General features: G+C 34.2%; 1 protein-coding gene across 1 annotated transcript in view; it reads left to right on the plus strand.

Moving 5' to 3' along the window:
• Positions 1-15,994, plus strand: part of cgnb (cingulin b) — a 39,149-nt gene that overhangs the window by 15,713 nt on the left and 7,442 nt on the right. Inside the window, 13 exon segments of the mRNA XM_056480176.1 lie at positions 1,985-2,109; positions 2,191-2,323; positions 4,862-5,009; positions 5,012-5,076; positions 7,070-7,197; positions 9,483-9,579; positions 10,977-11,084; positions 11,087-11,191; positions 12,209-12,298; positions 12,412-12,657; positions 13,803-13,973; positions 14,104-14,191; positions 14,194-14,264. Of these exon segments, the coding sequence (XP_056336151.1) occupies positions 1,985-2,109; positions 2,191-2,323; positions 4,862-5,009; positions 5,012-5,076; positions 7,070-7,197; positions 9,483-9,579; positions 10,977-11,084; positions 11,087-11,191; positions 12,209-12,298; positions 12,412-12,657; positions 13,803-13,973; positions 14,104-14,191; positions 14,194-14,264 (1,575 nt within the window).

Below are 15,994 nucleotides of genomic sequence, written 5' to 3' on the forward strand. Positions count from 1 at the left end.
AACAATAATAATAATAATAAAAAAAAATATATATATAATTCAGTATTGTTATAGTGACATTTTTTTTCTTAAATTTGCCTATATTTTCATTTGATTTAAATAATATTAAGAAAATAATTAAATAATTTAAACAAAAAACATTAATAATACAATAGTATTATTATAGTAGTGTAATATAATAATACAAATTGCAGTTAGATGTTTTGAATGTTTTTTTTTTTTTGGGAGGGGGGAGGTTGTTTTTGTTGGGGAGTCAACTTATTAGTTTTTACAAATTTAGTTGGATTAAACGTAAAACAATTAAGTTAATTTCATTCCTTCATGTTGTCCCAACATGATTTTGATTGTGTACAAAACCCAGCATTTTATGCACTGTATTTAATACATTTAAACAAAAATAATTTCCCCCAGTTTCCCTGTTTTTGTGGGGGGGGGGGGGGGGGGGGGGGTACTTTTTGTACTCGCCCTTGTGTGGTTTCAAACTTTTATAAATTATGAATTTTATGAATGGTTTCTTTACTCTGTTGAATTCAAAATAATAAATTTTGAAGAAAGCTGAATACCTGTAACCATTGACATCCCTAGCAGGAAAAAGAAATAACATCATTCATCTAAATATCTTTCTTTGGAAAAAATAAACTATGACAGAATTTTTCAGTTTTGGGTAAATTATCCCTTTAAACATTACTGTTTAGTTAGTGTAAATGTTCATATCTGCGGGTTTGCAGTTAATTGTGTTCACATGAGACTGATTAAAAATCACTTATTCATGTTGACTCCAGAAACTCTTACAGTCTTTTAATTCCTAGCATAACCCATTCAAGCCAGTCAAACCTGTAACTTTCCTATTATGCCTACAAAATACCAAGAAGAGGTTTTTACATAGCGGACAATCTTGTCACAGGTGTTCCTTCAGTGATGTAAACTCTGTTGAACAACCTTGAACAGTAATTTCACTGCTACAAGAATGATTTTACACCTCATAAACACTTTTGCACGCGAGAGCTACAATAATAAGCTGCCTGTTTCCTCATTTAAAGGGACAGTTCACCCAAAAATGAAATGTAATGTATCAAAAAAGGTTTCTCTTTGTTGAACAAAAAAGAAGATATTTTGAAGAATGTTCAAAATAAAAACCGAAGAATGAATTTTGAAAACATTTTGGCATCCATAATAGGAAAAAACATACTGGAAGTCTATATATAGCTACCAATAGCTACCGGTTTCAAATATTTTTCAAAATATATTCTTTTGTGTTCAACACTCAAACACAAGCAGATTTGAAAGACGTGGAGTAAATGTAATGACAGAATTTTCATTTTGTGTGAACTATCCTTTTTAAAGGGGACCTATTATGCAAAAATTACTGTTATAAGGGGCGTAAACACACTTGTGTGGCAACAGTCAGTGAATATAACCAGCTTCTCATGGTAAACATTTATTAATTTTATTTTGTGTAATCACACTTCATTAAAACAGTCTGCAGAAACACTTTGATTGACATTCTCCCTTTGCACGTGTCATCAAAGGGAGAAAGTCTCGGCCATTAGTGACAATCTCTCCCTCATTAGCATAAGATGTTAGTCTTGTTTTTGAATCTGCCACTATGCTGACACATAGGCATTTGAAGCTTCGCCCTCTTTTGAAAAGAGCACAATCTCATTTGAATTTAAAGGGACAGTCACCAAAATGGCACAGTTTGGATCGAAGCCTAAAAGGGGCAGTTTCAAGAAATTTCAAACCAAGAGAGTAATAAAACATTATTTGTGGGTATTTTGAGGCTGAAAGTTGACAAACACACTCTAGAGACATCAGAGTGTTATTTCACATCTTCTAAAAAAGGGGCTTAATAGGGCCCCTTTTAAATCTGCTGTATACTGTTTATCTTAAACACGTGGTACTGTAAATGCATTAGGTGTGATGTTTGTTTGTGTTTGTTGTGTAGTCTAAGTTGTTGAAGCATATTTTGGTTTGGTGTTGACAGGCTCCTCAGATCTCCGTGACTGACAGCAACATGAAGACTGAACTGGAGCAGGCCTTCAGCAGAAACACACAATTACAGCAACAGCTGGACAAGAGCAGGAGAGAACTGCAGGAAAACCAGGACCAGTGAGTCTTTCTCTGGGCTTTCTGAACGTTTCAAACTGAATGTTTAATCCTGTCACATTTTGAATGGGGGTTTGTTTTCAGAATGGTGGAGCTGCGCATGGATCGGGAGGGAGCGGAGTCTCGATTGCGACAGCAGGAGGATCAGCTCGCTCAGCTTCAGGAGGAGCTCAGAAGAACACTGGAGAACTCGCCTCAGTCTGACAACATGCAGCTGGTGCTTACACTAATACTACATGCTGAGTTAAAGAGGAGATCCACCATCTTCTGTCTGTTTCTATTGTTCTTTTTATTGTTCTATCATTCTGTATCTATTCTGTCTGTTGTTCTATAATTCTATCTGTCATTTATCTTTTTATCATTCTGTCTATCTATCGTGCTGTCTGTCTATTGTTTTGTTAATCTGTTTATCTATTGTTCTGTATATGTCTGTGTATTTGTTGTGCTATCGTTTTGTATATCTATCATTTTGTCTATCGTTCTATTCCTCTGTCGTTCTGTTCTATCTATCTTTCTATCGTTTTATCATTTCGTCGATCTATTGTTCTGTCATTTTATCGTTTCGTCTATCTATCTCTCTATCCTTTTATTGTTCCGTCTATCTATCGTTTCATCTATTGTTCTATAATTTTATCATTTCGTCTATCTATCGTTCTATCATTTTATCGTTCCGTCTATCTATCATTTCGTCTATTTATTGTTCTATCATTTCATCGTTCCGTCTATCTATCGTTTCGTCTATCTATCGTTCTATCACTTTATCATTTAGTCTATTTATCCTTCCGTCTGTCTATCGTTCTATCATTTTATCGTTTCGTCTATCTATCTCTCTATCCTTTTATCGTTCCGTCTATCTATCGTTTCATCTATTGTTCTATAATTTTATCATTTCGTCTATTTATCGTTCTATCATTTTATCGTTCCGTCTATCTATCGTTTCATCTATTGTTCTATAATTTTATCATTTCGTCTATCTATCGTTCTATCATTTTATCGTTCCGTCTATCTATAGTTTCATCTATAGCGTTCTATAAATTTTATCATTTCGTCTATTTATCGTTCTATCATTTATCGTTCCGTCTATCTATCATGTCGTTTATCTATCGTTCTATCATTTTATCGTTCCGTCTATCTATCGTTTCGTCTATTTTTAGTTCTATCATTTTATCAATCCGTCTATCGTTTCGTGTATTTACTGTTCTATCATTTTATCGTTTCGTCTATCTATCGTTCTATCACTTTATCATTTCATCTATTTATCTTTTTCCGTCTATCTATCGTTCTATAATTTTATCATTTCGTCTATCTATTGTTCTATCATTTATCATTTAGTCTATTTATTGTTCTATCATTTTTATCGTTCCGTCTATCTATCGTTTCGTCTATCTATTGTTCTATCACTTTATCATTTCGTCTATTTTTCTTTCCGTCTATCTATCGTTCTATCATTTTATTGTTCCGTCTATCTATCGATTAATCATTATATCGTTTCGTCTATCTATTGTTTTATAATTTTATAGGTCCGTCAATCTATCATTTCGTCTATCTATCGTTATTTTATCATTTCGTCTATTTATCTTTCTATCATTTTATCGTTCCGCCTATCTATCGTTCTATCATTTTGTCTATTTCTCTTTCTGTCTATCTATCGTTATATAATTTTATCGGTCCGTCTATCTATCATTTCGTTCTATTATTTTATCATTTCGTCTATCTATCTTTCTATCATTTATCGGTCCGTCTATCTATCGTTCTGGCATTTTATCATTTTGTCTATTTATCTTTCAGTCTATCTTTCGTTCTATCATTTATCGTTCCGTCTATCTATCGTTCTATCATTTTATCATTCTGCCTATCTATCAATCTAACACTTTATCATTTAGTCTATCTTTCTATCGTTTTATCGTTCGTCTATCTATCGTCATCATTTTATCGTTCCATCTATCTATCGTTCAATCATTATATCGTTTCAATCAATCTATTGTGCTATCATTTAGCGTTCTGCTCTATCGTTCTATCATTTTATCGTTCAATTATTTTCTCGTTACGTTTATCTATTGTTTTATAATTTTATTGGTCCATCTTTCTATCGTTTTATTGTTCCGTCTATCTATCATTCAAGCCAACTGTCATTCTAGCTTTTTGTCTCTCATTCTAGACATCACTTTTTTGTTTTATTTTTTATTGTTCTAGTATTATTTATCTATTTTTTTCTGTAGTTTTATCTATTCATTCTATATTCATCGCTTTATCTGTCTTTCAATCATTTTATCAATTTTTTTTATAATTATATTTATCTGTTGTTCTGTCATTTTGTCTGTCATTCTATAAATCTATCCTCCATTTAATCTTGTTTATTAATTTATTATCGTTTCATCTAACTTTTTATTGTTCTCTTGTTCTATCGTTTTATCTGTAGTCTTATTTAGCATTCTATAGTTTTATTTATCTGTTGTTCTTTCATTTTATCTATTGTTTATTGTTTTTATTTATCTGTCATTCTAGTATTATATGTTTCTGTAATTCTATCATTCTGGCATCTTTTTGACTTGATCTATCCTTTTATCTATTCTGTTCAATTTCAGACCTGTAGTTCAAAAGAATAATATCTTTTATAACTTTATACTAAAACTGCAGTCAGTTGGCTTTTCTAAGATATATTCTTTTGTAAAGTATGTAATGGGACCAAACTATGAAATTAAATAAAATCAAATGCATGTTTTTCCACCTTTAATCATATCCTTAATCTCTGCAGGACTTATTGACGGTGCAGGCCGAGCTGTCAGAGTCTCAGATGCTGAGGCAGAAGCTGGAGGACACTTTGAGACAGAGAGAGCGAGAACGTTCACACGCTCTGAAGGAGCCCTTAAGGACGAGGGTGGCATCTCATGATAAAGAGATGGAGGCCTGAGAGAGCAGTTCAGTCAAGACATGGATGCTCTGCGGCACAGCATGGAGACCGTCTCACAGGTGAACATTCACTACTAGCAGATACCTTCAGGCTGATGGATGTCTCAGTCTCAGAATCCTAGACCCGGTAGAAACAGAGAATAACATAGAAGAGACATGTTAGATTGCTTGTTCAGGTCATGCCTGTAGTGTAAAGTACTGGCTGATTTATGTTGATGGATTGTGATTAGGTTTTTTTTTTCTTTTATGGGTATTTACACCTTTTTATTGGATATGGACTTTACAGACAGACAGAAAAAGCATGTGAGAGATGGATATTGATTTGATTATTATCCATTTTTTTTCAAACAATAGTCTCTAAAATGAGTGTAAAAAAAACAGAATTTTAAGTTTCACCTTTTCCCTTCTTTCTTACTCCCAGCCTTACCCTTGGCCACAATTGTCCTAATACAAACAAAACAGTACCATACCAAATAGTCCTCACTGCAACCCTGTAGTACAGTGACCTGTCATGGCATGCCCCATGGTATCGCACATTGTGAAGTGCCACTCACCGCAATGTGATTTACTGCATGTTTGAACCATGCATGTGCACAAGACGCCATTAGTGTAAATTTATTTCTTATTCACACTACCGAAGCTAAGGGTGGCAGTAATCCACAAAAACGCTGGATGCCAATCACCATAAAATATGCAAGAAAAAAATATGTCCATTTAACTGGTGGACATTGTAGTCATGAACATCTTTTATAAATGGTCTATGGTTGTAATCCGCATGTTTAATGTGATAGTTAGTTTTAGGGTTGGGGCTAGGTGTACTGTAGACGTTAACAGGCACGATAATGTATAATTCAATACATTTTACTAGTGGTGGGGGGAAGTGAGGATTCATGAAAACCTGAACAGTCGAAGCAAATGTGTCGAAGCTTCAAAATTGTTTCGAAACCCCCCCTCTAGAGTTGACACCTAGTGGTCATTTTTAATGTATTGCTTTGGAACAGCTTCAGCAAAGACGCAGTTAAACAAATTGAGGTATCATACCTCATGTTGTAAAGTTGAAATTTCAAGTGATTTAGTGAAGCGGTGAGTTCTTGACTAGCATGCAGAGATAATGGGTTCAAATCCAGGGTGATGTTGTTGGTCATAAAACATTATTAAAATGCATCAAGTCAAATTTTTAGAATATTTGCACAAGTCAGGTATCGAACACAGGCCATTTGCAGCACAATCCACTAGGCTACATGAGACGAAGATTTTACTGATGCTCACAGTCCAATCCAGATTCGCCAGGTCTCGAAACACTGCTGAAATGACTGATGCTTTAGTTAACACTTTAGTCAAGTGACCTGTGTATCTCCAACCACCTTATGACCTGGGTGTTTTGGATCATGCTTTGGTGCAGTTTTGAAACACTTGTGCTTCGGGATCTCGACACTGTGTTGAAACGTCAGTTTCACATCAGCACCCCTAAATATTACAAATAATTCTTATTTCTAGTGACAACCTTTCACTTTTGGGGGGGATTTATTTTATTAACATTTTTTGGAATATTTTGGAATTAAAAAATGCTTAATGGAAATTTCAAGATGTGCATAAATAGAACAAATGTGCATAAAACAACCCAAACAGCGGCTTTCAAAAGTCACCACTTGTTCAATGCATTTCGTCTTCATCCTCTGAGATGCAAGTAATTTATTATAAAGAAAAAGCACCTTAGTGGCTTCTTCCACTACAGCAAATGACTTTTTTTTTTTTTATATTTGGAGCCTGTTTATAAAGTGACTATTCTGTTCTTTTGCGCATCAATATGTTAATATGTACAGTATATTTAGATGCAAACATATTAGCTTATGATCTTTCAAAGGCATTTCTGTATATGTCTGTGGCTCTGTTAGTAGGTATGTGCAGTGGTGTGTGTATTCAACGTTACGTGTGTGTGATTTCAGGAGGCAGATCTAAATTCATCTAGTTAAATTTAAAAGTTATAATTTTTAGGTTGAAATCTTACATAGTGCTGCTTTAGGAGCTGACTTTGTGCTATCTGGATTTACAGTCTCAGCTGGAAATTGAGGAGGAGCGTCAGAAGGTGAACGCCTCTATTCTGGCTATGGAGGAAGAGCTTGAGGGCTACAAAGAGCAAAGCGAAGCATGGAAGAAGCAGTTTAGCTCCGCCAACCAAGAGTAAGCCCTGACTCATCAAACATTAACATTTCAGCAATATTTATTCTGTTCATGCCAAATATTTGAAGAATTCCAGTAATGGCTATTTGTGATGGATTGGGCTAGGTCCAGTGGCCAAATTGGTTAATAAGTTAGGATTATGAATCCACCCAAAAATTTAAAGAAGTTTTGTTAACTAAATCTCTGAAGATGCAGGCTCTTTTTTTCAGAATATTATTTTGTTTAAACTGGAAATATGGCGAGTTATAATATGCCAATCAATGGCTAACATCACTTTGAGGGTGTAAAAACATGTACAGGCAAAACAAAAATAATATCTGTGGCTTGCGACAATCTTATTAGGAAAAATAATTGATTTGTTCAAGAAATGAACCTTACTTGCGTATTATTCACATGATTTTATTCTTATTTGCTGTGGATGTGGGTTATAAATAATGTTTATTTACACATTATGGCAAACTAGTAAATTAAACATTGAAGTGCACATCCGCAACGTGATTTACTGCATGTTTGAACCATGCATTTGCACAAGAATTAAAAATTAAAAACTAATATGATCTTTTAGGTGAACAATCCTATTAATACTTGCAGATTAATATCAAAATGTGTAATTTGATCTTGAAACTCCAAGTACAAGTTCATATTTGTCTAAGGAGACTAGCGATTCCTGTGTAATCATGTACAAACAGCCTCGTGAACAACACCCTTCATTAGCATACAGTGTTATCTTTGAGGACTTGGGTACATACTGCACAATGAATGTTTGGCTAAAATTTTGTTCCTGTGGGATAAAAGTCCACGCTTCATTTGCCTGATGTGCTACCTGTGGGCTGCCTTATATGTGTCAACTTTGATGCATTTTTCATTCTTTTTTAATAAGAATTAATCAGAATTTTTAAATGAACAGCATTTAATAATTAAAATTAAAACCTTTTGTAACATTATAAATTTAAACCATATTTGCTGAATGCTAAATAATATTAATTAAAAACAATCCTAAACTTAAATGTGTAAGGTGAGAAAAGAGATTTAACTTCTTTCCTATTACATAAACTTTTTTTAAACAGCTTGTCTGCATTTTCTATAACTATCATGCTTTGTGTTCATGTCAGATATGCTTGTTAAATGTTCTTTGCTGTCTTTCTGTTGCATGTGCTCAATGGTTTCTTGTTGGTTGTGCCAGACGAGGGCAGGACAGCGCGCTTTCAAAAGTGAGGACCGAGTCCTATAGACTGAACTGACACTATGAGCATAAATCAAACAACTAAACTACTAAACTATGATCGTGATCTGGAAAATCTCAAAACTGACACACTAAACTAGCATCTGTTCATCTGGTTTACTTTTTCCTTCATGCTATAAAATCAGCTTAAAGGGTTAGTTGATCCGAAAATGACAATTCTTTTTAATTAATTACTCACCCCCATGTCTTTTCAAACCCCTGAGACCTTCATTCATATTCAGAACACATATTATAGAGGATTTTAGATGAAGTCCTGGAGCTCTCTGACCCTCAATAGACAGCAATGATTCAGAGATGTTCAAAATCCAGAAAAGGAACCAAATATTTTCAAAACTTCAATGTGCTTCAGAGGTTCAACTAAACAATATGAACCTCCAAGACATATTTGTGCACAAAAAATGTAACTACGGCTTTGTTGGACTTTTTGTTGTTGGTTACTTAAAGCAATATGACCTACCATCATTAAAGTCACTGTGCAACACAGAAGTGTCATACTTCCCATTGTAAACGTGCACCAGGACCTAACGTGGGCTGAAAAGCACACAAAAGTCGTTTTTTTACGGTTTTTTGGTGCACAAAGATGTCTTGGAGCTTCAGAATAATTACAGTTTGATGTTTTCAAGTTGGACATGGGAGTGTTTTTGAAGATTTTTGGTCCTTTTTCTGCACTTTAAACGTCTCAGGACTCTTGTTGTCTATGGAGAATTACAAAGATCTCCTATTTCATTGAAAATATTAATTTTGTGTTGGGATTTTATGATGAATGTAAGTTTTAGGGGATAGGAATGGAATGAGGGTGAGTAATTAATGAAGAATTGTAATTTTAGGGAGAACTAATCTTTTAAGAATAATCAATATGGACACTCATGTCTTGATCAGATATCATGAACGGTTCGACTTCTGTTCATGATTCTGAAATAATACAGATTCTTCTATAGGATATTGATTCTTTTACAAGGAGAAATCATTTTAGTGGACTAACATTTCATTTCGCACTAATCTGCTACTGTGTGTTTTAATATATGTTGGTCTCCTTGAACAGGCTTCTGAAGGCTCAGCAGGAGAAGAGAGAACTAGAAGAGAAATTGCTCGCAGTTGCAAAACAGACTGATGAAACGGATTCAAATGCATTGATGAAAGTAAGATGCATGTAGATTTTACACAAATCTCAAGTTTTCTCAATCTACTTGTTAAGTGTGACGTCACGTGAAGTGGTTTCCGGGTCCAAACGCTATATCAAACTATTAGGAGATTCAACAACGAACAACGAAGCGTTATGATACTTTCAAAAATCACAATCTCAACTAATATATATATATATGCCTAATATCCAATAGCCAGAAAGTGATCATTTTTTTTAATAAATTGGAAAAGTATTGTCTGGGATGCAGCAAGTCCAGAGACTGTTGAGTACATCATGATTTTATATAAAATTCACTTTAACGTGTGATAGGACTTAGGGTTGGGCGATGTCAGTCAATTTGGCATAATATGATGTCTAATATGAAACCTCGCTATGGACGATGGTATTGTTGTCGTAGGCGGCGGTGAATTAATTATTGATGAATAATTAATTAATATAAAACTATTAATTATTGTAGCCTACCGTTTCAGCTACCTGACCCGCATGGTCTTTGTTTTACCCATAACCAAATCATAATTTAATAAAGATATGTTACACACAAATTACCACCTGTCAATCACTTTTTCCGCAGGACTCTGGCATGAATAGGTGTGATCTGCATCGTTATAATGGCGTCGACAAACTTGGTTGGTAAAAAAGGTGCATAACCAACAGGAACAAATCAACAGTGTCTGAGGTTTTCGCTAAAATTACTAAGTACAAGTGTGAAAGCAAAAGATTGAAGCAGTGTACTGATGTGGCGACATGTTCCCTGATAGATTCAAAAGACCAAAGAGTTGTTAAATTAGAGACAAGATTAATTAAATATCACGTTTAACAACTATAGTGAGTCGCGATCCAGCAGTACATCCTTGATAAACTGTCAGATAAACTGCTCAGACGCGCACATACCTGCAGCGCATGACAGAGCATTTGTGTTTTGTTTGTGTGTGTGTGGTCACGTGATGTGCGTTTTCAGCAGTATAGTGCGGAAGGAGGGCTTTTGAGAAATGCTAGATGAAACGCTAGTGTGGATGTGGATAGTATCGAAATGCCATTTAGAACGAAAACTAAGATGTATTAGTGTAAATGGGGCATAAGTGTGTATTTTCCGTAAGCGGGTTGCTGCTGCGATTGGGGCGGGGTTATTATGCGAGCATTATGATGTCTATCGGCCATCGGTGATGGACGATGGCATCGTCTATCGACCCAACCCTAATAGGACTAAAAAGTGGTCATAAACGAATATTTTCTCAATTGAAATGAGTGGTGCCTTCAACCCGGAAACAGTATTTCATACATCCCGACTTGACAAGCAGATTCTTTGGATCATTCATTTGTAATGCTTTTCCCTGCACTATGAATACTATATTTTATAATAGTCTCGAATAATTGTAACTTGTGCCTCTTCAGGAGTTGCAGCAGTGCCGAGATGGTCTGAAAAAAGCTCAATCAGAACTGGAAAAGCAGAAAACTGAGGCACTGAAAAAACAGGAGGAGCTTAAATCAGCTACGGAGAGCTAATGAGAAGCGGGAAAAATGAGCTGAAGGCAGAAATCGACAGACTAATAAATCAGTCAAAGAAAGATAAAGAGGAGCTTTTAAAAGCAATGGAGAAAACACAACAGGTAAATCTTGAATTGATGATTTTTAAAATCTAACAAGGTGGATTTAAGTTAAAATAAAATAGGAATAAACTTCCCTATTGTGTGAAACTGATTTCAATTAAGAAAAAAAATATAGGAGGGGCTTGATCTTGGAATTGATTTTATTTTTTGATTAAAGTTTGCAATTGGAGGATCTCATGTGATTGATATGTGATGCCACTCTCTTGTCAATGAACACATTATTAGAAAAAAGCAAAGATGTCATTCAGAGAGAGGAAGATATTTTATTAAGATTATGGTGGGTGCACAAATTGGAAAAAAAAGAACACTGATTCATGTACAAAGCCAGTGCAATATTTGTTATATATTTAATATATCATTAATTTGCTGTTTTAGTTACTATCATGTTCTCCCAAATCAATAATAATAATAGTAATAATAATACTAGTTATTATTTTATAATCCTTGGAACATGAAGATCTATAATATAAAATCTGAGGAATTCTGTAGTAATAATTCAAAACTCTGTAGAAAGTCTGTTCACCACATAATATGACATCGAAACTTTTTTTTAAGTAAAATTGGGCTTTAATTTAGGGTTGGATTAACCACTTAAGTTATACAGCTTCATTTTTTTGATCTTATTACAAATGTTTTGACATGTCAGAGCTTAGTGTGAAAAAACTTAAAACGTAGAGACAGAAATATACCATATTTTAATAAAAATAACTTCCTTTGTGTTCTGAGGGGATAATGAAAGTCTAATAGTTTCGCAGCAACTGAAGTTTACACCTAATAACTATAGTAAGTATTAATTCAGCACAATACAAATGAGAAACACAACAAACGAATCATCATAAAATGTACATAAAGATGAGAAATGCTGATAAATCCACACATTGTTTAGAATTTTAAAGCAAATACACTCTAATTGACTTTTGAAATTGAAATTTAAGAGTTAACTATTATAAGAACAGAAAAAGAATTATCTAATGATATTTTTGTGTCTTAAATTCATTTACTCTCATGTTCCTGTAGCCTTCAATATCAGACGAAACCAAGGATACTGAAAGCAATGTAGAACTTCAAGAGGCCAATGCTCGCTTGAGGGAGAGAATAGCACGCATGGTAAAACCTCAATACAAATCAAATGCATGTATTACTGATAGATCTGTTAATCTCTTCAGTTTTTGTTCCCTCTTCTATGAATGCTGATTTAACTTTTTAGTATGTTTGTCCAGACGCGGCTGCACTCGAGCGTTCCCGAAAGCAGCTCCTCTGATGTTCTGGAGGAGGAGAACCGGAGCCTGAAGACTCAGCTGGAGGAGTCGCGACGTGCAGCCTCTCGACTGGGTGTGGAGAAAGAGGAGCTGAACCGACGGCTGGAGGAGCGCGAGAGAGAGAGGGAAGCTTTGAGACGCGGCAAGAGCGACCTGGAGGAGCAGAAGAGACTGCTGGACCGATCCCTGGACAAGATCAACAAGGAGGTGAGTCTCAGTTAAAACTGTAAATGCTTTTGATTTGTTGTTTTTTTGTTGTTGTTGTTTTTTTGCTCTTTGTTTTGATTTTGTTTTATTTTGTGTGTGATATTTTTGTTTTTCTTTGTTTTGTTTTGTATTTTTTTTTTTGTGTTTATTTGTGCCGTTTTGTGATTTTTGTTTAGTTTTTTGTTTTGCTTTGTTTTAATTAGTGCTTTTTTTTGTCTTTTTTGTTTTTGTTTTGTTGTTTTTGTATTGTTTTGTTTTAGTTTTGCTTTGATTTGTTTTATTTTCTTTACTTTGTTTTGTGTTGTTTTTGTCTTTGTTTCATGTTTTTTGTTTTTTTGTATTGTTTTGCATTGATTTTTGTGTTTTTGTTTTATTTTGTGTTATTTTTGTCTTCATGTTTTTCTTTGTTTTGTGTGTTTTTGTATTGTTTTGTTTAATTGTTTGTTTTGCTTTGATTTGTTTTATTGTTATTCTTTTCATGTTTTTCTTTTTGTTTTGTGTTTATTTTTTTGTATTATTTTTTGCTTCATTTTGCTTTGTATTGTGTTTTGTTTGTTGTTTTATTTTGTGTTTTCTTTTTGTTTCTTATTTTGCTTTGATTTGTTTTATTTTGTGTTATGTTTTTCTTTTGTATTTTTTAATTGTATTTTTTGTGTTATGTTTTGCTTTGTTTATTTTACTGTATTTGTTTATATAACGTTTATATATTTATATGTACACTGCCATTTAGATATTTGCTGTTGGTAAGATTATGGAAGAATTGTTTTATGCTCATAAATCTAATTGATGAAAATATTTCAGAAATCATTCTAATATGCTGTTGAAAGGTCTATCTATCTATCTATCTATCTATCTATCTATCTATCTATCTATCTATCTATCTATCTATCTATCTATCTATCTATCTATCTATCTATCTATCTATCTATCTATCCATCCATCCATCCATCCATCCATCCATCTATCTATCCATCTATCCATCTAAAGTAGTTTTTATATATAATTTATTCAGTAAAATGTTTGTAGAAACCTCAGTCCAAAACCTTAGAATTCTGTGATGAATAGAAAACTAAATAATTTCAAATTAAAAATGTATACATTTCTGAAAAAGTTTCATACATATTTAATGTTTTTTTACACATCAGATGGAGTCTATGATGGGAGACTCTCGTCAGTCGGTGCAGGTTCTTCAGTCCCAGCTGGATGAATTCAGGGATCGTTCTCGCAGAGAGCTGCAGGACGCTCAAAGACTCGGTAAAGACAGGCTGGTTGAGCTGCAGAGAGCGCAGGCCCTCCTCAAAACCACCCAGGAGGAGGTGAGACAGAGCTATTACATGAATACAAAATCACTGATAACAGCAAAAAACTAATTTGATCAACTTGTCAGTTCGCAGTGTTAAACCCAGGTCTCAGTAGAGATAATCAATGATCTGCTGTGTCTGTCAGGTGTCTCGTGTGAAGAAGGAGCTGCTGTCGTGCTCAGAGGAGAGAGACAGCGCCCAGCTGGATAAAGAGCTCCTCAGCAGCCGACTTAAAACATGGAGACAGAGCTGCACACGGACAGAAGCTCACAGACGGACCGCAGCAGAGAGATTCGTCTCTTAGAGGTACACTGACCTCCACTAATACTCACACTTCTACTAAATATGAGCAAAGAAGACTGGGAAAAATGTCTTTATTTGTTAACCTTTTTAGATTAACTGAAGACACTTGAGTTTGCTTTTGGATGCTTTTAAAAACATTTCAAACTATTTGTGGTGATGTAGCTGATTTCAAAGTGTATTTTCTGAGACTTTCTGACCAATTTTCACACTCAAACCTTTTTTGTAGACACTCGTCCTTCTCAGAGCATTAACGTTTAATAACTCATTTCTAATAACTGATTTATTTTATCTTTGCCATGATGACAAAAATAATATTTGACTAGATGGTTTTCAAGACACTTCTATACAGCTAAAAGTGACATTTAAAGACATAACTAGGTTAATTAGGTTAACTAGGCAGGTTAGGGTAATTAGGCAAGTTATTGTATAACGATGGTTTGTTCTGTAGACTATAGAAAAAATATATAGCTTAAAGGGGCTAATAATATTGTCCTTAAAATGGCTTTTAAAAATTTTAAGCTGGTTTTATTCTAGCCAAAATAAAACAAATTAGACTTTCTCCAGAAAAAATATGTGAAAATTTCCCTGCTTTGTTAAATATAATTTTGGAAATATTTAAAAAGAAACAAAAATTCAAAGGGGGGCTAATAAATCTGACTTCAGCTGCGTGCGTGCGTGCGTGTATATGTTAAGGGAACACTTGTGTTGTTTATGTGTTCCATTTTTTTTTTTGCTGTTGTTGTAGGTTGTTTGCAATTACGTGGTTCTGGTGATACGTGAAATTCAGATAGAGGGCAGGAAGTAAAAAATTAAATGGGGAACAGATGAATTAAGAGAGCTCTGGTCACATACATTGGAGTAGATAGAAGTCTTATTTTACAAAAAAAAAAAACTCCCAATTTTACGGTGCATCTAGGATATTGTTTATTTTTGTTAAAAAAAATTATTTGCTAAATAACAAATAACAATTTGCATTTTAAGGTTTTATTTATGTTAAGATCTGTTTGGTCCATATTCTTTCTGAAGGTTTCATTTTGTTCCACTAGATGGCAGTAACGTATTTATAAATCTTGTTTTAAACAAAATAAATAAAGTTTCTATGTTTTCTAAAAGTGAAATTTAAAAAAATAATTCCCAATGCTGTTTACAGAGCAAAGACATTTTTCACAGTATTTCCTAATATATTTTTTCCTTCTGGCTGAGGAAAGTCATATTTCTTTCAGCTTGGCTGGAAAAAAAAGTTTTTGACCACTGGGTCAACATTATTAGCCCCCTTAAGATAGCACAAATAAATGCACAATTCAGTTGTTTAGAGTATGTTCTATTAGTTTTGACCTGCAAAATCATCTGAATACCACGATCTGAGAGATAAAGTTATGGATAGAAAGAAACAAAAGAGCCATTATAATCTGCGCGCTCATAATAGACCGCGTTGCTCTTGACTGTTGTTCTGAATCGCGGCTGGCTTGACCGCAGTGCAACACGCAGTTAAAATATGTCTAAATTGTTCAATAACCCTGCTAAAAACAAAAGAGAACATCACAACATTCCAACAAATGGGCATACAGTTACCCTATTGTCTATTTTAAACTATTGTAAACTTAAGTTTTAAACTATAGTTTAAAATAGAAGCTAAAGTGGGCCACGCTGCTCCCACCCACCATATCCCTCGCAGCAGGTCCTCCCGTGTTTCCCTAAAGGGCCTCAGAACCCCATGTAGCACCCTGCCTAGC

The sequence above is a fragment of the Danio aesculapii genome, chromosome 19 (assembly GCF_903798145.1).
Source record: "Danio aesculapii chromosome 19, fDanAes4.1, whole genome shotgun sequence".
In the NCBI taxonomy this organism is placed as follows: domain Eukaryota; kingdom Metazoa; phylum Chordata; class Actinopteri; order Cypriniformes; family Danionidae; genus Danio; species Danio aesculapii.